This window comes from Opisthocomus hoazin, chromosome 17 (assembly GCF_030867145.1).
Source record: "Opisthocomus hoazin isolate bOpiHoa1 chromosome 17, bOpiHoa1.hap1, whole genome shotgun sequence".
NCBI lineage: Eukaryota > Metazoa > Chordata > Aves > Opisthocomiformes > Opisthocomidae > Opisthocomus > Opisthocomus hoazin.
Window position 1 is genome coordinate 2,198,337 of NC_134430.1, and position 22,722 is coordinate 2,221,058.

Here is a 22,722-nt window from a genome sequence, read left to right on the forward strand (position 1 = left end):
AGGACAAGCCTTGTTTTTTCTTAATAAGAACTTGCAGCGAGAGCTGCGGTGTCTGAAGTCGCTGGGGGCTGGGGGCAGCTGCCGTCGCGCAGCCGGGCAGCGCGCGGGCGAGGGTGGGTCGCAGAGCAGCAGGGAGAGGGTGGGCTCGGGAAGGGTGCACTCGGAGAACTGCTGTGGGTTTCTCTTACAGCACCCTGCGGTGGTCAGTACACGGGCTCGGACGGCGTCGTCCTCTCTCCAAATTATCCCCAGAACTACACCAGCGGACAAGTCTGCTTGTACTTCATCGTCGTGCCGAAGGACTATGGTATCGGAAAATCTGTCCTGCTGTCTGTGCAGCTCTCTTGTTTGGGTTGTTTTGTTTGAACAAAGCAGTAGAATAAGTGCATATATATATGGCAATAAGGGAGACTGGAAAATAGTAAGTGGCACTGTTGGATGCTATTTATACTTTGTTGTAGTCAGTAAGAGTGATGAGAATTTTCTGAATGTCAAAAATCTATCAAAAATGAGGGGACAAAAAAAAAAAAACACTAGCAAAAACACCATCTTGCAACTCCCCTTCCAGTTCCTGCACTGTATCCAGTCATGCAGAGTTGAAAATTCAGCGAAAAATAATTCATGGTGATTAATGCTAGCAGCAGACTCGGAGGACCTCCGAGAGCACGAGATGTATTTACCATAAACACATGCTAAGTGTGGTTCTAAATAATCTGTCTGTGCAGAGGAGCACGTAGATGTATGGTTTTGTGGATGTGCAGCTATGGTAGTCATGACTAATTTTTATTTTCAAAAAACATGTAAATTAGATTTTAAAACTAGATGCAAAGAAAAGCCGGATCGATTTAAACAGAGCGTCATTCTTTTTATAGACTCCAGTACTGCTTAGTTTTGGTCAGAGCTTGAATGCAAGAATGACTGACGTTCTAGAAACCTTTGAGGTAGCTGGCTGGATATTAGTATTGGTTAACATATTTTCTTGTTGGAAGGGAATTTAAAGTTCTTAAAGAGCACTTGCGCTGACAGCTCCAGCAGGTGAAGGTCTCTAAATTCTATTACTTGCTGCTGCTTCTCAGTGCGTTGCATTGATCTAGCCAGTCCCTAGGGTCTTTTCAGGTGTTTGTGATTTCCTTTGCTAGGATAGTGAGGAGTGAAAGAAGGATGGTGCGTTCAGCCGTTGCTGTAGCTCCTTCCACTCGAGCTGCCGTGCTGCCTGCGTGCGTGCAGGTTGCAGCCGAGTTGCTGGATCTCGCTGATGAAATCCTGCACTGCTCTCTTACCCCTCTGAACCTGTATTACTGTCGCTGGTCCTCGATACCATCTTAAGAAACACAACAACTTTAGGGGTAGGCAGTCTTGATCTGTGGATCTGACTTTTGCCCATGGTAGAATGACAGCTGAATTAGTTTCTCTTCTCCACCTGGTGCCTTTCGGTAGCTTCATTAAAAACAAGCAGGAGCACCATTAGTAGCGAATGTTACGCGTTTCCCATCTCCTTCGCTGCTCAGATTCTGTGTGCAGCAGGCATCAGGGTGTGCTATCGTCGGCACTTTTTCAGTGTTCCCAGCATCAAAGCTGGGCTGGAAGCTGAACGTGCGGGAAACAAATGCCGTAGCTTGATGGATGATGAATTTCACAGCAAGAGACCTCTCAGCTTGTGAATCTGCAACTGGGCACTTACAACTTGAAAATGCAAAGCTAGGAGAGGAGACAAAGGGGAGGAGAAAAATCTTCCAAGTGCAGATTTGGGAGGATAAAACCTGTTGTTACATTCTGAAACATAAAGGTAAATAACCAAAGTCTCTTTGCCCCAGCTAAAGTAATGCCATGATCCTCTCACTAGGATTTTTCTCCCTTTTGTAAGCTCTGCCTGCTCCTAGGTGCATTTACAGTGTACGCAGCCAGCCCCAGAGCACTGCACGGCTCCCTCGTTAGCAGTCTCTGTAGACAGGCTCAGGGCTGACTCTTCATAAAATCGTGCGCGTTCTCTCTCCTTAGCAGTCACCCTCCCTGACCAGAGAGGTTCAACCTAGAAATTAAGTTGTTCGGGACAGGGATTGTTATTTTGTTCAGGTTTTGTACAATGCCTAACCCAACAGGAGCCCGCTTCATGACAGAGGTTTAATACAAATAATAAATAATAATTATCAGTTGGTGAAATTATATACCTTGTGTTATGTAGGCAGACAAACGGGATGATTCATAGCAGAATCCCTTTTGGCCTATGAATCAGTGTTAAAGCGTACTGGCAAGCGAGCACGGGGGAGGCTGGTTGCTGCTTCTGTTATACCTACTTTGTGGATAAATAAAGGGCTCCCATCTTCCAGGGCTGTCAGTCAGGCCCTTTTTATCTTCGCCAAGCTCCGGAAAGAAAGGAGGCTGCGGTGCCGCAGCTCCCGGCGCGGCTGCGTGGGGACGGCGGCACGGCTGGTCCCGCTGCCGCCCCGACCGCCGCTCCCTCTCTTCGCAGTGGTCTTCGGGCAGTTCGCCTTCTTCCAGACTGCGCTCAACGACGTCATTGAAGTCCACGATGGCCCCAACCAGCACTCCCGGCTCCTCAGCTCCCTCTCGGGCTCTCATACGGGTAGGGAATGTGTCCCTGTTGCTGCTAGGGAGGGCAAGCTAAAAGTACAGCCTGCCCGTTAACACCTTGCTCTGTGCAACCCGTTTGTGTCACTGGTGCTGTAAGCGCGCTCTCTCTCTCTCTCTCTCTCTCCTGTTTTGTCTCCTTCTCCTCATCCAGGTGAATCATTACCGCTAGCTACCACCAACCAGATTCTCATCAAATTTAGTTCCAAGGGTCAATCTACAGCCAAAGGTTTTCATTTTGTCTACCAAGGTGAGTGCAGTTGTGTTCTGGAGATGTCCTCGGGTTGGTCCCGAGATAACGGTCAGAAATACGGAGATGTCTGGAAGTGTCCTGAGCTGCCTCTGGCATCCGTGGGTCCTTTCTGTCTGAACAGGAGACACCACAGGAGATGGAGGCTGTTTTGGTGGCAGAGAGCTCGCAGGGCTGTCTGGCTCTGAATTCGTATTCAGACCTTCCACTGTCACTCAGCCCCAACCCTTGCACGTCCCAGGATTAGTATCAGAAGTATCTCATTGAGTCATCCCCTGAGTACACAGCGAGTTCTTGAGATTTGTGCCCAAGCGGTTTCTCCCACTGGTGTTTTGGCTCCCACTGGTGTTTTGGCACATTTCTCAGCGCAAGCAGCTGAACGCTCGTCTGGCAGCTCTGTAAAACCCATCCTCTCTGCGTGTCGTAGGCTGAGGTCTCCTGCTGTCAAACTTCTGCCCCTTGACCCTTTCAGTAGCAGCTTGCGTTGCGTCGGGAAGTCCCACTTGGAGATTCTAAAGTAGTAAAGAGAAAGCGATGCACATAGTGTGAAAACAGAAGGGCTTTCTCACCCACGCGCTGCGTGTCGTTCTCCGTGGTTCAGCCGCGCTTCTACACGCGCGTTGCTGTGCAGCGGGGGCAGGCAGCAGGGGCAGCCTGGGCCTTCTCCGGGGGCGAAGGGAAGCAGGGGTTGGATTTTACAGTATCCAGAGATCCGTTCTCTTGAATTTCTGCCTAATTATTGTAAAACAACTGTAGATGTGATAGTTATCTTTAAAGATGTCAGCAAAGCAAAGGTTTTGTTTAAATCAGTAAAGATTACCTCCTCTCTCCTGCATGCTAATTATGAGCTGCACGCTCTTCAGTGATTCCTGCATGGCGAGCAAGAGCAGAAGAAAGAGCCAGCCCTGGTTTTGATCTGCCTAGCCAGGCTCTAATGGCGGCCACTCTCTTTTTTACACAAACGAGGAGTTCTCTCTCCCAGAGCCTCCCTCAGCCAGCGATGCGCGTGCATGGCGAGCTCCCCAAGGGGAAGGGGTCGGAAGCCCGCAGCAGCCCGAGCCGGAGAGCGGAGCTGCGGGGTCGGGCACGCCGGCACGGCTCCTGCCGTGGTCTGGAGAGAGGCCAGGCGTGCGCTCGTCGGGCACAGGTCTGAGCTGGGGTTATTTGAGCAGGGCACAGACCCCTGAGTGTTTTGGCTCTCTGGGACTTGCCCAAGGCAGCGCGTCATCGCAACTGGATCCTTTCTGCCTCTCCGTTCCCCTCCCCGGACCGCTGACACACTGCAGAGCTCAGCAGCTTCTGAGCGTCTTGTGGGATGCCTCTGCCAGCGGGTTTGACATCCACCTCCGAATCAAATTAGAATCAAACAATACAGCTAACGTGCTCGTCATCTTCGCATTTTCCCCCCCTCCCAGCAACTCAGGCATTAAGCACTAATAAATTGTAAAGCAACTCAGAGAAAAATATAAATTGATTTCTTCCTCAGCAGTAGACATTTCTTTGACTTATTTTTCCCCTCGCTTATCTGTTAGACCCTCCGTTTCCTTTTTTGACTGTTGTTTCCAGTATTGAACAGCAATGCAGGCAATTTCAACATGGCAATGCAGCATCGTAACTTAAATTCCTCTTTTCTTTCTCTTGCCCCTCTCGTTGTGAAGAAGATTGTTTAAAATTGCTGCGCTTTAGAGTAGTGAGGCCAAGTGAGCTGAGAAGCGTCAAGGGGTGGTTTCTGCTGAGGTTCTAGCGCTGTGTGGCAAACTGACTTTTTGGAAAGGCATTGCTGAAAGCTTTGGTTTCTCTGTTTAGAAATGACCTTTCTGACGTGACGGTAAGTTTTCTGAAGGCAGACAGTCTCACCGTGGAGAGCATGCCTGGTTCTGCAGCGTCCTGGCTGTGTGTGTTTTAGGTATCACTTGAACTGGCAGGAGTTTGAATGAAATGTTGCTGCTTTTTCTTCTCAGTGGACATGTTTGGATTCAGCTGCTCTTTGGGGTTTAGGTATAATCAGATTCCTGTCTTGGTTTTAACAGACCTTTAATTTGGCGCTTTATTTCCAGTATGTTTGTTCTAACCATTTTTTGTTTTCTTTTCTGTTTGCTTTGCATTTGTGTGCTCACCCGCTGGTTTCCCCGTCCGCGATGGAAGCGGTTCCTCGGACCAGTGCCACCCAGTGCAGCTCGGTGCCGGAGCCGCGCTACGGCCGGCGGCTGGGCAGCGACTTCGCGGTCGGGGCGGTGGTGCGGTTCGAGTGCGGTGCTGGCTACGCGCTGCACGGCTCCCGCAGCATCGAGTGCCTCGCCATGCCCGGGGCGCTGGCGCAGTGGAACGTTTCGGTACCCACCTGTGTGGGTAGGTATCTTCGGGTTTTGGGGCAGAAAAGGCCAAACAGTTCAGCAGTTTGTGGTAGGAAAATAAATTCCATCCTTTGGGATGGTTAAAAACACCCCACGACATAAAAACCCCAATCCACCAATGAAACAAAAAAAACCCCCAATCCACCAGTGAAACAAAAAAAACCGCCAAACCACCAACGAAACAAAATCAGCCCAAAACACCAACGAAGCAAAAAAAATTCCATTTCTTACCTCTTAGACAGAAAAGCCAGGCCTGCCTTTGAAAAGGGGCGGTTAACCCCAAATGTTGGGGACGGGACATGTTGATGCAGAGCTCAGCTGTGGGAGCTGGGACAGCAGCTGGAATAAATCAGGTCTGTCTGAAAGCTGCTTTCACCTTCTTTGGAGGAGAACAGTTCCTGAGGAACCAGTCTCCTGGGCCGACGTACCTGGTGTTCTCCACGCCAAAGGGCTGTGGGCTGTTTGAGGTAGAAGATACGGGAGAGATTTGCTGAAAAGAGGATTATTCATACAAATCCTATTGTTAAATCGTGAGCCAGTTCTGCTTGCTTTCTTGGCCATGAGCAGATGTTTTAAAGAGCATGTGTTAGTATAAAGCCAAGTCCTTCCGTGCTCAGGCGTTGCTTTGCTTATTGCAGTGCCGTGCGGTGGGAACCTGACTGAGCGCAAAGGTACCATCCTGTCGCCTGGCTTCCCGGAGCCGTACCTGAATAGCCTCAACTGCGTGTGGAAGATCACCGTCCCCGAAGGAGCGGGGATACAGGTACAGTGGCAGCGACGGTTGCGGCGGCGTGGTCTAGAGAGGAGAAGGCGCCGTGTCTGGTGTGCTTAAAGAGGCCACGTGTTCTGAAGCTGCTGCTCCTCGTGAGAGAGTGATGGGCTGAATGTGTATTTCTGTGGAATCAGACATTCGTTTACACTGTGGCTGCCAAAAGCGGGTAATATTTCAATGGATTTTTGCCTCCTGGAGGAACTCTCCGTGGGAAATCAACTGGAGCCGTGTGGCTGTTCTGGTGTAACAAAATAATTGTGGTATTTTGGGCATATATCTTTATGCTGCTTAATTATGCCGTGTTGAAAGCAGTGTAAGCTACACCAAGGAGGAGCTGCTTGCTCGGAGTGCCTGCGTGGATTTATTATGCCAACAGAGTTGCGGCAGTGTGATTATACAGTCGCTGCTTCGCTCCTCGTTGTCTCCAGGTAAAGGAGCGCTCTCTCCAGGTCTTTTTCTGCAGAGGAGCGATAAGGACCGCAAAGAGTCCTGCGAGCTAGAAGGTGTTGAGAATTAAGCCCAACATCAGAGACCAAAGCTTAGATAGAGTTCCCATTCGGCACATGCATGCCTCGTCCTCACAGAAGGCGTCTCGCTGTGCGTTGCGCTGACATCGGTTGACGCGCAGGAGGTGGATTCCGTAACGGGTTCATTCATTCCACAGGCCTCGTTATCAGAGGGTTTCTTTCTTCTTCTTGGCACCGCTTCGTCTGCGAGGGTTTTGTTCATGAAGGGCCTTGATTTCTGTGTCGTGTGTCTGGCTGATAGACCTGTAGGTGGGTCCTTCTCTCTCGGCAGCGCTCACGGCTGCTGGCGCACAGCGGTTGCGTTGCTCTCAGCAGTTTGATGGAAACAGCGGCTCTGCCGTGCTGGATTTCGGCTCTGCTCTCCCAGACGGGGATTCTCACCTGGTGCCGCCACCAGAACTCAAACCGAAGCCTGGATCTGGGTCTGGGATGGCAGAGCTGGTGGGAGCGGCACCGAGCGCTTCGCAGCGAAACAGCACAAGCTGGGGGTAATATTTTGAGCCCTCTTCCACGCTTTCACTGTGTCTGGCCCAGCAAATTCTGCTCTCCTCTTTGTTTCTGAAGTCATTTAAAATCACGTTTTCGGAAGCCTCCGAGCTCGCCATCAGTTCCTTCATGTTCGTCTGAATTTTCAGCCGTTGTGGAAACCCCCGAGTGGCAGGAGGATCCGTTTAGCTCAGCCGATTGCCTGAACAGCTCAGGCAGTTTGCAAGTTGCGCAGGACTCCTGGGATCGGGAGGTGATAATTCACTTAATTTTTAAAGCGATGTAAATAGCTGTCTGTGTTCTGCGCTGCCGTGCCCTGACTGCAAACCCTCGCTGGCCCTCCTCAGCCCGCCGAGCTGGCTGTGCGCGTCGGCCGAGCTCAGAGGAGAGCGGGTGCTGCAGTGGGCTGTTAAAAGCACGTCTTTATTCGTAAGGACGTGTTTCTCACCTCTTTGGTGGTGCAAACGCAGCTGTCGTGTAAAACTGGAAAATGTAATGCCAAAGTGTCTTAAAGGTTTTCTTTTTTTCCTTTTTATTTTCCCCCCTTCGTGCTGCATATGAGCTCTTGCAAGAGAAAGAGATATTCCAGGGTCTGACACAGAACATGTGCAAACAAAAAAGCGTCTCCTGGGGCTGAGCTTTAACGCTGCCAGAGCCTGAAGTTCAGTTTCTGGGTCTAGAGTGGTAAGGTTCCGGTGAGGGGCAGGGCCGTGGTCCTTCAGCGTGACCCCGGGCTCTGGTGCTCGGTGCTGGGGTCTCCGCTCCCTGCTGTGCTGGGCTGCGTGGGGGTCGCGGCACCGTCGGCTCTGCCCGCGGGCACAGCCTGGGCGCGGGGTGGCATCTTCCCTCGGCATCAGACCAGGTCGCATCGCATCCGCTCGTGACGCTGGGACTTCCACTGGAAGCCCTGTAGAGGGGAAGAGGGATCCGGTGAAAGGCACTGACCGCGGTGCAGCCCGGAGGCAGGGTGATGGGCACGGAGCCGGGCTCCCGCACAGCCGCTGGGTCACCAGCCCGCTGGGATCGGCTCCGCTTCCCCAGCCACCCGCCTTTGTGTGCAAGATGTTCTCAGTTATTAGATACTAATTTAAGCATCAGTTTACCCTCGTTTTGTACAACAATTAAAGGTTAAACAACTGTAAATCGGAGGAGGAGGTGAAATTAAAGCTTTCTTGGTAGCGGCGAGTCACTAGCAGGATTTTTATGTAATCAGTGTACGAGCTAGCACTTCTGTCATGAATTATTCATTGCTGGAGCAAACCTTCCAGAGTGAATTAATTTATATACATGGCAGTAAATAGATGCAGATCCCTTGTGAATCCACACGTCAGACTAGAATTAGGACCTTAAAAATGTTTATTCCATCAATTTCGGGGGGGGGGAGGAGAATAAATAATTTAGAAAATGTAAGAGCAAACAAAATGCACATTCTCAATCCGCATTCTCTTGCAATAATGCAAATCACAATAGGGGTGTAATTACGCAGGCTGAAAGGTATTGACTTGGTCAATGTGATCAGTAATGGCTCTGCGGGGGTCACCGCCAATTTCTGCTAGATGAACTCCACTTATTTTTTTGCAAAAAAACTTTGCAGGAACTTTATATCCTGCTTTATTATTCAGAATAAATCATGGAGGAAACAGGTTAAAATGGCAGAAATAATGGGGTTTGATTTTTTTATTATTATTATTTCTTTTTAAATATGTATGCGTGTTTTATGTTTAGCAGGGCAAAGGCAAGTGGGATATTTGGAGTGGATGAGTAAATATAGAACCAGAACACTGCAGGAATAAAGGGAGGGGGTTTCACAGAATTCCCAGAGGGAGCGGAGGGTGTGTGCATGCACACGTGTGCGTGCAGGCAAGATTTGTAGCGCGTGGGAATCTCTTCACAGCGTTCAGTAGATGTGTCCTGCTGAGCTCCCTGCTTAGGGGAGTAATTCCGCTGCATGCGACGGGGCGGCTGCGGGTCGGAAGCATTAGGCTTAGCGGGAAATCTTCATCCAGAGAGACCTCGGAGAAATGAGGTGTGTGAAGGGGAATTAAGGGCTACGAGGATGATGAGGGGACTGGAACATCTCCCCTACGAGGAGAGGCTGAGGGAACTGGGCTTGTTCAGCCTGAAGAAGAGAAGGCTGCGAGGGGACCTTATAAATGCTTACAAATATCTGCAGGGTGGGTGTCAGGAGGATGGGGCCAAGCTCTTTTCAGTGGTGCCCAGCGACAGGACAAGGGGCAATGGGCACAAACTGAGGCACAGGAAGTTCTGTCTGAACATGAGGAAGAACTTCTTCCCTCTGAGGGTGACGGAGCCCTGGCCCAGGCTGCCCAGGGAGGTTGTGGAGTCTCCTTCTCTGGAGATATTCAAGACCCGCCTGGACAAGGTCCTGTGCAGCCTGCTGTAGGTGACCCTGCTTCAGCAGGGGGGTTGGACTAGATGACCCACAGAGGTCCCTTCCAACCCCTACTATTCTGTGATTCTGTGATTCTGTGAATCTGCCTGCTCCGGTTCCTGCAGGTACGGCGTTCTCCCAAACCCACCGGCAGCGGTGCCGACCAGCCCACGCCAAGAAATGAAACCTTTTGTTTGGGGCCAGTTTGTGCAAGTCCACTGATGCTCCTGATTTGTCTTTAAGGGTCGTTTTCGTTCAGGCTGCTGGCCTAGAAGTTTAATCTGGGCTACCCAGCGTCTGAAAGTTTCACCTAGCGCGTATGGGTGAAAGCTGGTTTTTGGAGATGCTGGTGGCTGCCTCTCAGGTTTGCTGTCACTCAGCTGCTCACCGAACCTGACGTGCAGCACAGCGGCTTTTTCTTAATGGGGCATGGAACACCCTGAACTCCCGGTAGTTAGGAATAAAGGCAGAATCCATTTTAATGGCAATCAAGGAAAACAAATCTGTGCAATTACGTGTAGGTCTTCGCTCAAGTATAAGAGCTGCTTTCCAGCGTCAGAACAGATTTATCAGATCTCGTGATGTGACTCGTTTGAGGATTCATTGGCGTTCTAACTAATGGAGTCAAGTGACCTCCTGAAGCCTCCAAACCTTATGGGGCTTGGCAGAGAAAGGTGGGAAACCTGAAAACATAATTTGAGTGATTTGACTAAAAGCTGAGAAACCGAGGCACTTGCAGAAACTTCATTGGATTAAAAAGTTTTGTGGCTTAATGAGGGTTTGTTTTTATTTTAGCTCTTGGCTCGCTAGTGGTTGCTTTCATTTGAAAGTGTTGCAAAAGTCTTCAGGGATTTCTCAAACCAGGAAAAAAAGGCTCAGATTCTGAGCTGCTGCAAGTTAGCTGCGAAGTCCCAGGAGCTCTCCCTTCGTAGCCGCAGGAGGCAGCACCCTGGACACGGAAGTTTGGAGCGTGGAGGTTGCTGGAAAACAGCCCTGTAACCCCGGAGGTGGCAGTGAGCGGCAGGAGGTCTCCAGGCTTTGGCAGTGCTGACGTAAAGCCCGGGCTGTGTTGCTAACTGTATTAGTGGCCCTTCCTTGACGTTGTTTTGGTGTATTAGCATGATTGCAGGAGTTGTACTGTTGCTTTTTTCTTTTTTCTCTTCAGATCCAGGTGATCAGTTTTGTGACCGAGCAGAACTGGGATTCCCTGGAAGTGTTTGACGGAGGAGATAACACAGCCACCATGCTGGGAAGTTTCTCTGGTACGGTCAGTGGAGCCCATCAGCGCGTGCTTAATTCCTGCCCACGTCAGCTGGGCTTCAGCACACACAGAAAATGAAGCATATGCTGAAGTGCTTCAAAACCTAGGAATGGATTTAAGTATGTGCTTAAAGGGAATCACATGCTGTGTTGGATTGGGAATGTGACTACTGTCTTCCTACAGAAGGTATTCATAGAGAGCCTTAAACACAAAGCCAGTGGGTTGGGTTTGGGTTTTTTGGAAAAACCCATGAGCGCTTCCGCAGCCTGGAAGCAGGAGTTCCCGCAGTGCTGCGGGGTTATGCGGGGTCAGCTCAGACCGCGGGTTAACCTTAACCTGGCTGATCTGCGCCAAAATGGATGGAGGGCTGCAAAACCACCTTGCTTCTGCTCAGCGGTGGGGACCATGGCTTTTCGCAGAGCAGGGAGTAGCAAGCAGCCCGAGGCCATCATAAAGCTTGCAAATAGCAGAGCTGCTTGCAAACCGATGGCCCCAATTCTTGCTTATTTAATGCACAAATGTGTTCAGAGTGCTTTGAGGTTGGTAAGGAGAAGGGTCATGCAGAAAGACCAGCAGACTCTGGGGCTGCCAGGGCTGCGTGTCGGGTACAGCTGCCCTGACCTGCTGCTGCAACAGCTTCTAGGGAAGGAGGCAGGAGAAGGAATCCGGACCTTGTGGGGGACCTACGCTCCACCCACGCTGTTTCTCATCACCAGTTCCCTTCTCGATGCTTTTAGTCTGTCTGGTCTGTAAGTGGTAAAGCTTCACATGATGGAATTCATCAGTAGGCTTTGAAAAGGCCATTGCAGAGAGGCCTTGGGTATTTCTCAATTGGCCTCATTAGAACCTGATCAAAACCAACCAAGCTTGTGAAGTTAAAGGACTTTCTGTTCTCAGCCTCTTCTGTAGCTGGTCTCCGAGGACACGGAGGAGGAAAAAAGAATCCTCTCCAGTATCTTTGTGCACCTCTTGTTTTCCCAGGAACTACAGTGCCTGCGTTGCTGAACAGCACTTCAAACCAGCTCTATCTGCATTTCTATTCGGATATCAGCGTCTCCGCTGCCGGCTTTCACCTGGAATACAAAAGTAAGAGCAATTCAGCCTTGATCTCGCCATTCCTCTGAGTGATGGGGAGCTGGATCCAGCTGCGTAGTGGGGAAGGGGCAGCGAGCTTTAAAGCCTGCGCACACCTGGTTCCCTGTGCTCAGGCTGCAGAGGGAGTGAGCGTTAAAGGGGGAGCAGATGCAGCAGAGGAGACGCGGGGTCGCGGGGTGGTCCTCGTCTGGCTGCCGATGCGCTGCGGAGCACCTGTTCGGTGTCTGTGTTGGAGCACGGGAGGAGTTTGGAGGCCAAAGTATTAAAAATTCATGGAGAGCTGGCCTGTTCAACAGAGTGCTGTAGTCTTTGCTTGGGAAGTGCCTGCGATGATGCTTGCCAGGGGCTGGGAGGGACGGCCTGTTCTTTGCAGGCTTTCCTAGGTTCAGTGTTGGGCATTGCTGGAAACAGCACGCAGGGCTAGAAAGATCTTCCCAGGGTAATTCAGGTTGGAGGGGACCTCAGAGGCTGTCATCTCATCAAACCTCCTGCTGAAAGCAGGGTCAGAGGTGAGATAAAACTAAATTACTCACTTTACACATTTTTATGCAGTCTGTGCTCAAAAAACTCCAAGGATGGAGACTGCACAAACGCTCTGGGCAGCCTTTCATCACCAGATGAGTGCTACAGCCCCTGAAGGTCCTGGGGCTCCTCTGCTGGACTCTCCCCACGTTAGCAATGTTGTTCTTACGCTGTGGGGTGCAAAACTGGGTACAGTATTTTAGGTGCTAGTGCTATTTTTAGCTGCTGCTTCTGACAGGTCTCATGCAAGACTGCATTCAGTTCTTGGATATCCAGATGCAAGAACATTGTTAGATATGAGGGTACACAGAGACAGTATTTAGAAAAAGAAATCCTCAGTGGTAAGAGAACAAACCTAAAACTGGAAGACATGGCAGGGAAGAGACTCTCTTGGGAAAGGGCTGTCAGATTTGGGTAAGGATGCCAAAAATTCATTCTCCCCCATGTCTGCTTTGATTCCTGCGACTGGGCAGCTGTCTTATTTGGAAAGGTGTGCTACAGCCAGGCTGCAGCGGGTCGCAGCGATGGTGGCCGTTATCTCGCCGATGGTGCTGCACCGAGGGCGTAAATTATTCACGCTTAGTCCAGCAGCAGCACAGGCAGCGTAGAAGCAGGTGCAGAGTGGCAGCTCTCAGCGCTGTTCAGCACATCTAAACTGAATGTTTAGCAGGCAGGCAGGAAAGCAGGCAGGCTCGTGCGCTTGCGGTGTGCCAACGGTGCGGGTGCGGCAGGGCCAGCAGCCAGGCTGGTCCCTGGGCAGCTCTCGGGGGACTGGTTAATGCGTGGTGATGGTCTGGCTCTGTTGCGGCGTCGGCAGCCGTGACGGTGAGCTGAGCAGGGATGTGCTGGGACTGCTGGCTCCGCTCGCGCAGTCTTCCTTGGGGCGGTGCAAACAGAACTGTTTCCTGCTGGAGACCGTGTCTGACGACTGGTTCTGATCCCCAGATCTGTGTTTGTCTCTGAAGCCAGTCAACGTTCTGTTTATTTTTTCCAAAGCAGCAAATAGATTTAAAAGTGTGTTTCATTTTGTAGAACATCCGCAGAAACGGCGGCAGAGACTGTGTGCTTTTAGAGGGCCAGCAAATACTGAGCTTTCCAGGTTTTACTGGGTTTGCTGATTGACACCTTGCATATTGATGGATCCAGCAAGATTACAGCAACCAGAAAGACTGGGGAGACAAAGTGTGCCCCAGATTGCTCTCTGGGAGCTGGAGAGATGGATGTTGTTTCAGAAATTCTCTTGCTGTGACTCTGGTTCTTTTCCATTTCTCTTTCAATCAATAAGTTCTTTGAGGATTGCATTACCCCACTGCAACAATCATGTTCAGGATTTTCATGAGGCTCGGGATTATCAGGCTTGTTTGGTTTCTCTGCTGAGAAAATTAATAGGTGTTGATTTTCAGGGCAGCTGGAAATAATATATTTTTTGCTTTGCTTGTACAATTGGAATTTCACGGCTCTGAGCCCCGGGTTTTGCCTTTGTTTGATTAGAGGTGCTGCAAGGAAGTTTGGAGAGATGAGCTAAAACACCAGAGTTTATTTCCTCCCCTTCTTTCTCCCTCACTGGATTCCTCAAGCAAAGCTCTTATCTCCACATGCTCAAAAAGCAAAGCAAGAGGAATTGAGGGCTGAGTGCAACTCGGTGCCCGCTGGTCTGAACGGGAGGTTGTTTAAAGCTATTTTCTCCCTTGTCTCTCTGAAGGTCGAGCAGTACGGCCGCGTGCGGGGAGGGATGCTTGCTTGCTGGGAGGCGTGCCTCGGGTTTCAGGAGGAGAGTCGGCATCTCCTCTCTCATTCCTCATTTTCCTCTCCTTTCGGCTCCGCCAGCGGCCCACAGGGTTGAAGCGGAGCACGAGCCCTTGCAGCGATGCCGAAGGTTATCTGGCGGTGGCAGCTGCCGGCACGGGGAGCGAGGGAGGTGCTGGCAGGCGGCTGAGCCGCGCTGGGTGTGAGGGGACTGCAGACGCCCGTCTTCGGTTTGTGTCCCTTCGGTGGCGCGGAAGGAAGAGGGGGTGGCACGCGTCTAACGCAGAGCGCGTCACCCGCCGCGCCGCTCCGCGCGTTGTTAATCGGGTTTGCAGCAGGATAATTCCCAGCTGTAAATGCAGCTCAGGTGGAAATGGGATTGAACGGAATTTTCGTGGGCTGTTCTGCAGGAAGGACCGTGAAGGGCCGGCCGCACTTACTGCTGCTTTTGTCTCGTGGTAAAATCAGTCTGTAATTGAAAACAGGAAGAATAGGGTCGGAGAATGAAACCATGCTTCTTCTGCCCAGAAAGGGACAAACTGCATGCAACACGTCCCGTCTGCTCTTGGTAGTGCCAGTGAGGAAGAGCGGGTAGTCCCCTCTTGCATCCTCGCCAATCTTCCGGCTGGTGCAGGAGCGTATGGCATAGCAGGAATACAGACCTCGCGTGGGGAGGTCATGCCTACAAATATCTGAAGGGTGGGTGTCAGGAGGATGGGGCCAAGCTCTTTTCAGTGGTGCCCAGTGACAGGACAAGGGGCAATGGGCACAAACTGAGGCACAGGAAGTTCCGTCTGAACATGAGGAGGAACTTCTTCCCTCTGAGGGTGACGGAGCACTGGAACAGGCTGCCCAGGGAGGTTGTGGAGTCTCCTTCTCTGGAGATATTCAAGACCCGCCTGGACAAGGTCCTGTGCAGCCTGCTGTAGGTGACCCTGCTTCGGCGGGGGGGTTGGACTAGATGACCCACAGAGGTCCCTTCCAACCCCTACTATTCTGTGATTCTGTGATTCTGGGGAGGGTTCGTGGCATGATCACAGAATCACAGAATGGTAGGGGTTGGAAGGGACCTCTGTGGGTCATCTAGTCCAACCCTCCCGCTGAAGCAGGGTCACCTACAGCAGGCTGCAGAGGACCTTGTCCAGGTGGGTCTGGAATATCTCCAGAGAAGGAGATCCGTGATACCTTTGTATATGAGAAAAAGTGTGATCCAGGTAGAGTGAAAGCACTCAGTATGAATATCTCTGGCTGCTGGACGTAGCCTGTAACGCGGGGGAATGCCGTGTGAGCAGGGCTGTCTGCAGAGAGCCCAGAGGCCGTGGGACTTTCCCAGCAGTGTCCGTGGTGGAGGTTGTTGCTAAACAAGGGACTGGGATAAGCTGAAGGTGTGTGTTTCCATTGCTTCTGCCTCCAGTGCAGACCCCAGCCCCACTCCCTGGAGCACTCACCTCGCTCTTGCCTTCGCAGCCGTCGGTCTGTCCAGCTGCCCGGAGCCCCCCGTTCCTGGGAACGGCCTGAAGATCGGCGAGCGCTACTTAGTGAACGACGTCGTCTCTTTCCAGTGTGAACCAGGCTACGCGCTCCAGGTATGGAACATCTACTGTCAAAAAGGACAAGAACAAGCACCCGGGATACAGGGACATACCCCAACCCCCCGTGTCTTGTTTCCCTCTCCTCCAGGGCCACTCTCACATCTCCTGCATGCCAGGCACCGTCCGCCGCTGGAATTACCCACCGCCGCTTTGCATCGGTAGGACTCGTGTTCCTTCGCACCTGGCAGATGTTAATAGCACTTTCCTGGGGGGCGAAAAAAAGATAGAGCTCTGAATTAGAGAAAGGCAGGTTTGTTCTGGAAGAAAGATTGAGTGTGGAAAAATCCTCATTTGTTGCCAGGGAAATGTCAACGAAAAGTCCCTATGGGCTGCCCAGAATGCTTTATTTTGGATGTTAAAATGTGGCTATAGTATAAAATGTAAAATACTAAAAAGGTTTCTTCAACAAAAATTCATTCAAAGGGAAAACCTGAAACTTCTGTATACTGAAAGCAGGTTGGTCTTAAGGGTTGAGAGGTTTTTTCCATCGTAAGTGAAGATCTGAAGACTGCGGTTTGTGTTGTATGAAATGCAGCTTTATCTCTAAAACCGCATCTTTTCCTGGAGCCTGCTTACATCCCAGGACCTGCAGACTGCGCCGCTGGGTGCCTCGCTGTCCCAGCTTCGGTGTCAAACAGGCCCTGCGTGAGCAGCCCCAGCCGGGTCCCCGGTGGAGGCAGCAGCTTGCCCGGGGCACCTCCGAGGAGCAGGGCTGAGGCTGCCGAGGGCTTCGGCCCTGGGAGGAAGGGACCGGGCGGTTGGTTTCCACCGTGGAAGAAGTGAGCCGTAGGAGAAGAGGCACAGAGGTGAAGGGAACTTGCTGGAGCTTTTGGATTATTTTCAGTATTTTCCTTTTAGCAAATCTAGGTGTTTAATATTCATATTGCACGTTTTACAGCTCTGAGAGAGACATTTATGCATTTAATAGCTTTAGTTAACAGTTATTTCAGGCTCCTGCTGTTCTAGCTTACATCATTTTGCTTTAAAGTAATTATAAGAGCTAACAGTTCTTTTATCCGATGATCTGCAGGCCAGGAATAAATACAGAGACACTTACAGCAGAATGACTGAGCTAAAGGGCTCATACCCATGGGAGCTGCTCCGAAAGAAATCGGAAGCCCTTCAGCTCGGTGTTAGAGTTGGGGGATCCCAGCCTGGGGGAGGATCCCAATGCTATCATCTAGCTGATGACTAGCTGAGCAAATTTCAAGTTTTTTTCTTTTAATCAGCATCAGTCACCCAGTTCAGTAGGATTTTCCCTGGTTGGGCTGTACCCAGGCGCTGTCACGGCGTGAACACCAGTGCCGTGTAATTCAGCTGCTCTGGGCTGGGACAGCCACGACCAGGCGCAGCGGTACGAACGCCCGTTCGCCTGTCTGTCCGTGTCCCTCGGCTCGCACTGCGCGTGGCTGCAAAAGGGCATCCGACTTGAGAGAGGCATGGACACGTCTCTGCAGCCAAGTGCTGATCATCTTGAGTCACCGTTGTCTGTCCTGGGGGTGCTGACAGTCCTGAGGCGCCTTGTCCTGTGCTCATCGTGCACGGATGTGGCTAAACCCTGTGCCGGGCAGCGCTGGCTGCCGGCCGCGCGGAGCCCAGCCGCTGGTCCTTCCCCTGCTCAGGGAACAGCTTGTTTCCCTGGCGAAGCGTGCTGATTCTCTTTTGGTCTGCTTCATCCAGATGCTCGACTTCTCAATAATTTAGAAGTAGTTCTATCAGCGAGCCATTAAAAGGAAAAAGAAAGAGAACTCTTCTGGGAGAAACCTTGTTAGTAGCAAGTACACACGTAACGAGGTGCAGGGCAAAGGGAATCTGTACCTTCGCTGTCGGGGCGCGGTGGGAGTACACCTGGGTGTACTCGGCTGGGTGGTATTACCATAACGAGGTAGAGGTCATCTGGACAAGCGTGAGAAGATGCTATCTGTGGTTAAATTTCATGGGATGTCTTTTGTAAACATATTTTGTGCTGTCGTCTGTGGATGGCTTCTTGGTAGGGAATTTACTGCAGTCAGTGTGCAAACACTCTGTTCTGTATTTATCAGTAATTGCCCAGAGATCGACAAGTATAGCGGGCAGGGTAGATCAGGTAACCAGAAGAAGAAGCAGCGGTAACTGGAGTCAAAAGATGATCAGTCTCTTTCTTCACAGTAATTTTTTTAGGTGGTTAAAAATTCAGACAAGTGCTGCGTGCCCAGTGTGCGCTGTTACAATGTCTGTGGACAGAACAGAGCGCCCGTCGCTTTTGCAGCTCAGATCTTGTCTCCCCCACTGTGATTGCCAAAACTGGAGCTCTAGGCCCCGGCTTTTATCTGCAGCGGGCAGGAGAAGGGCACAGGCATTGGGAATGTGGCTATGGCAGTGCCTGGCAAACTTTGTGCTGGTTCTATAGCAGGCTTAGCTTTTTCTGTGCTTAGTTTTTAATTTCTTTATTTCCCACACAGCTGGCTGGCCATGACCATCGTGCAGAGACACCCGTAAGTGATCCTAACCATTAACAACGTTGATTTTACAGCCCAGTGTGGAGGAACGGCAGAAGAGATGGAAGGAGTGCTCCTGAGCCCAGGGTTCCCAGGAAATTATCCGAGCAACCTGGACTGCACGTGGAGGATATTGCTGCCAGTGGGATTTGGTGAGACAGCTGGGTTGGGTTTGGTGCTCTCACCAAAGAGGTGATGGGAAGGTGCCGTCCCTGTTCAGTCAGTGCTGGATGCATTGCTTGCCAACGCGAGTTACAGAAACTCTGCTGCTTGCCCTCCTGATCACGCTTTCCATTAAAAATGCATTTATGTGGTGCTATGAAATGATATTTTTTTCAAAGGTGATTACAGGTCACCATGGAGTGTAACAGGTCGATAAGGGTTTGTGGGCACGCCTCTGAATGAGCTGTAACATCCTCCCTGAATGCGCTTGTGTACTTCCCCCTCCTAACTGCTGATGTTTGTAGTAGCCTTAAGACATCGCCAGTTGCATCACCCCTTATAAATGCAGCAAGTGACCAGAGCTTGTGTCAGGTTGCATCCTACCTCAGCTAGAGCTCACGGAGGCATCAGCGCATTCAGGATTCGGATCTGCCCAGCCCTTAGTAGGAAAGAAATTTGCACACCGCCAGCTCAGCTCTTCTCCAGGCCAGCCCCATCAGGGTGCCCGATTGCCAGGAGGTGAAGGTGTTCCACGCCTGGAGAAGTGCTGACTCTCTGGGCTTCCTGCATGGAGTCTGCTCCTCCTGGGGAAGCTGCCGTGTGCTCCTGGGGAAGCGAAACGCCCAGCTCGGTCTGTCCTGCCATCTGAGCTGGCTCTACTCAGTTTGGCCAGGGGAGATCCGTGGAGCTCTGTGCTGGCCTTCCGAATGTTCTGGTGTCAGGCAGAGGGAAAGACGTGCACAGGAACTCCAGCAGCGTGAAACTCCAAGCACTCGTAGCCTGAGCTTGTCTGAAACTAGCAGGACCCTTATACCTCCAGACACCCTCCACCTCCAGCATGGTGAATGTACTCCTGCTGATTGACCAGGCTATAGTGGGCATCGCTGGGTGAGTGGTGCCGATGTGCTGCGGCTGGGGTATGGCTTTGGAGGCACACTGTTCATTCCTCCTCTCCAGGTGCTCACATCCAGTTCCTAAACTTCTCCACTGAGCCAAACCATGACTTTGTCGAAATCCGCAATGGGCCGTACGACACCAGTAACGTCATCGGGCGGTTCAGCGGCACCGAAATCCCAGGCTCGCTCCTGTCGACATCTCATGAAACCACGGTGTACTTCCACAGCGACCACTCACAGAACAAGCCAGGCTTCAAGTTGGAATACCAAGGTAAGGAGGCCACGGAGCGAGCAGCAGTGGGACAATCCTGTCCCCGGGTGCTAACGGGGAGGGCAGTGGGGAGACGATTGTTGGTTGTTCTGTGGAATTAATTCCAGGAGGACTTAATCCAAATGAGTGGAAAGGTGTTACATGAGGGCTGTGGTTAATCCTAATAACTGGGACCTGTTCACCCAGACTTATGCCTACGGCAAACAACAAATGTTCCTAGAGTGCCTTGTGACAGTGAAGTGCCTTTGAATTAATTCCAGCCAGATTCACTTAGGTCTTGGCACTCTCAACTGTCATGTGCAAGGAGAAGAGTCCTCTGCAGCCACGACTTTGCTCTGGAATTTTGCAGCTGCTTTTCAGTCCCAGCTTGATGTCCAAATGTGTTCTTAGCTGCAGCCTGTCCTGGTGTTGGGGCAGGCTGGTGGTGGGAACCTGGTAAATAAGTAAATAGCTGAATAATATAACAAAGGGGCTGGCATGGGTACTTGGAGTGAAAGGAGAGAAATAAATCATTAAAATCAAAACATGCCTTTGGTGCAGTGTTTGGAGATGATGGGGGAATGGAGGTGCCTAGGAGGTGCCTACCCAGCCCAAGTCCTCAGGCAGCTCCCCAGTTTTGAGCGTGTGATACTCCCTGAGCAGCAGCCGCCTCGGCCTCTGAAAGCAGCAGAGCAAGGCCCTGGAGGTGCTCCTTCTACTGGGTTTGCTGCCCTTTGAAGGTGCTGGGCTGGGGCCGCCCGCATGAGTCTTTGCCCTGTTAGAAGAGAACATGAACTTCTGGCCCTGCTTGATCCGCAGCTCTGCCTTGATGAGTGATTTTGCAAAACCTTTTGGTCTGCTCTGTCCACGTGTCCTTGGCATATGGGAATAGGAAGGGGCAGAGGACGCCCCGGGCAGATCGTGTGCTGAGTACCAGGAGGGGCTTTGCCGCGCAGCAGCTGGGAGCCACGCGGTCCAGCCACTGCCTGGGAGAGCGATGCGAGGAGTGGGAAAGGTGGAGCGTGTGTCTCCAGCCGTGTGATGGAGCCAAGGACTGACAGAGGGCTGACTCCCCAGAAATAGCAATAAAAGCCGCTACTCATGCTTAATTGAAAACATTAATTTTGTCTTGGCTGTCCTGTTCGTGCACCATATAATTCATGCGCTGCTGCACAATTTAGGAAGGAATGTGCTCTCTGAGGCACTCTGGGTAAGCTCATGGAAATTGCTATGCAAATTAGCTCTAGCGAGGCTGACCAGTAATTTGTAATGCCAGGTGGAACATGTTAACCAATTGAATTGCGTTTGTCATCAGGGTTATCCACATTTTGTTGAAAAACAAGGCAGATTTCCCAATGAGAAGTGAAGTGCGGGGTGGGTGCGAGTGCAGGCGCTGAGGCTGCGGCAGCCCAGGGCAGACCCCAGCGCTCGTGTCCGAGGCTACCGCAGAGCAGCAGCAGGGTTTTCCCTCCGCCTCCGTGCAGAGGTGTGCATGGTTCATTAAAGTTTATCTCCTTCAATTAAGTCATTGTACGAGGAGGAAGCAGCCAAGCAGCATGGAGAGTGTGCTGTTGCTGCTGTTGTGAGAAAATACAAAGTATGAAACGTTCCTCCCATTCTTTTTTCCCCCCAGCCTATGAGCTACATGAATGCCCTGACCCAGAACCTTTTGCTAATGGCATTGTACGGGGAGCCGGTTACAACGTCGGCCAGTCCATCTCTTTCGAGTGTCTGCCTGGGTACCAGCTGATCGGCCACCCCGTCCTGACCTGCCAGCACGGCACCAACAGGAACTGGGACCACCCGTTGCCCAGGTGTGAAGGTACGGCTTTGGGGTCGCCCCGAGAGCACCCGAACCAGCGTTTCTGGGGAGAGAAAAGGCTTCAGCGCTCTGTTCTTGACCTGCTTTTGAATCGTTGTTTTGTAATTGGGCTGCAAGCTCCTCTGGAATCAAAAGCCTGGCTGGAGGCAGGCTGGGGGTGTGCGCTGTGAATAAAGCCTCAGCCCCTGAGGTGCTGACGCACGTTCTCGGTGAGCTGATGTTCAACCTGCTTCGGCCTCGTCGAAGCGAGCGTTTTGAGCAGTTCAAAACCCAGGTGCATCTTTTGAGGTGGTGCATTTGAGTCTGATGTGTGGGTGAGGACGGGCTCTAGCTGTCGGTCCACGGCTGGTGCCAGCGGGAGCTGTGCTTTCAGCATGAAGCAGCCCAGGGGCGTTGTGATAATAATTCTTGTCTGCTTTATTTCTCCAACAGTGTTCAGCTTCTGCTGATTTAGCATTGGTAAATAAAAACATTCCTTGGTAAGAGACCCTTGCAGCTCTGGGTGCTCAGTGAAGGAAGATTATGCCCCTGTCTAGTCTCCTTAGTGTGGCAGTGATGGCATCTCTGAAGTAATCCATATGGGAGTTGTTCAGTAGCCTTGAGCGTGCTCTCCTTGCTGAAGACCACGTACGCTGGGAGGGCCCTGCAGGCTGAAGGACTGGATCGATGTTCTAGGCATCGAAGCTCGAACATGGGAATTCTCCTTTCCGACCCCAGCATGGCTGTTTCGGCCTTTCATCCTTTGGGCCAACGGACTGAGTTTTGTGTGGTTTACTTTGGAAGGTTTTCATATGAACCCGTAAGAAGTTCAAGACTGCGTATTGAAGATTTCCTGCCGCATTTCCCGGGAGCGCTGACCTTTATCCCAGCCTCCTTACAGCATTTGGTTTGTAAGAGCCGTGCTCTGGGGAAGGAGAGGGAGGTGATATTTCTCCTCTTTCAAGTCTTAAATACTTCAACTCCAGAGAACACAAAGCATAAAGAACCGAATCCTCATCTGATCTTTCACTGGGCCCAGCAGTGCAACAGAGATGGGTGTTGGCTGAGAAAATGTCCCGTGCTCAACTGGGTGCTGTTAGTGGGGGGGGAGCTGGAGGGACCAGGATTATGCCCTCATCTATCTTGAGCATCAGCTCTACCAGCTACAGCCATCCAATTCTTCCTTCTTTGTTGTGCTTTTTAAATAGTTTTCTTGCTCTGCAGCACTTTTAATATGACAGGGGGGTGAGGGATTAGGTACCCTTTGGACCATTTGGTTTTTTTCTCTGTGCGCGTATCTGGGGGCTTCTTAGTGCTGCTAAAGTCGGTGAAGACCTTTCCTTTTCTAGCTGTTTGCTTAACTGGTCCATTTTTGCATAGCAGCAAGCAGTGAGGACTCGCTGCCTTAGGCTGACCGCCTCACCTTTCCCCCACAGGTCACAGCTGAAAGCCCTGTTAATTAAAAGACAAGCTGCAATTCTAAAATAAACGCACAGAGGCTGAGGTTTCCAGCACCACTCTGGGAGTTTTTCCTGTGATCAGCAGGCTGC

The 22,722-nt window shown here is 51.3% G+C and overlaps 1 protein-coding gene across 2 annotated transcripts in view; it reads left to right on the forward strand.

The window, feature by feature from the left end:
- CSMD2 (CUB and Sushi multiple domains 2) overlaps nt 1-22,722 on the forward strand; it is a 306,819-nt gene that overhangs the window by 227,295 nt on the left and 56,802 nt on the right. For both annotated transcript variants that reach the window (XM_075437890.1, XM_075437891.1), the window contains 12 exons: nt 191-307; nt 2,471-2,584; nt 2,744-2,839; nt 4,985-5,188; nt 5,832-5,956; nt 10,536-10,632; nt 11,613-11,717; nt 15,462-15,580; nt 15,675-15,744; nt 18,099-18,215; nt 19,183-19,392; nt 21,005-21,193. In XM_075437890.1, the coding sequence (XP_075294005.1) occupies nt 191-307; nt 2,471-2,584; nt 2,744-2,839; nt 4,985-5,188; nt 5,832-5,956; nt 10,536-10,632; nt 11,613-11,717; nt 15,462-15,580; nt 15,675-15,744; nt 18,099-18,215; nt 19,183-19,392; nt 21,005-21,193 (1,563 nt within the window). The remainder of the gene's footprint in view (nt 1-190; nt 308-2,470; nt 2,585-2,743; nt 2,840-4,984; nt 5,189-5,831; nt 5,957-10,535; nt 10,633-11,612; nt 11,718-15,461; nt 15,581-15,674; nt 15,745-18,098; nt 18,216-19,182; nt 19,393-21,004; nt 21,194-22,722) is intronic.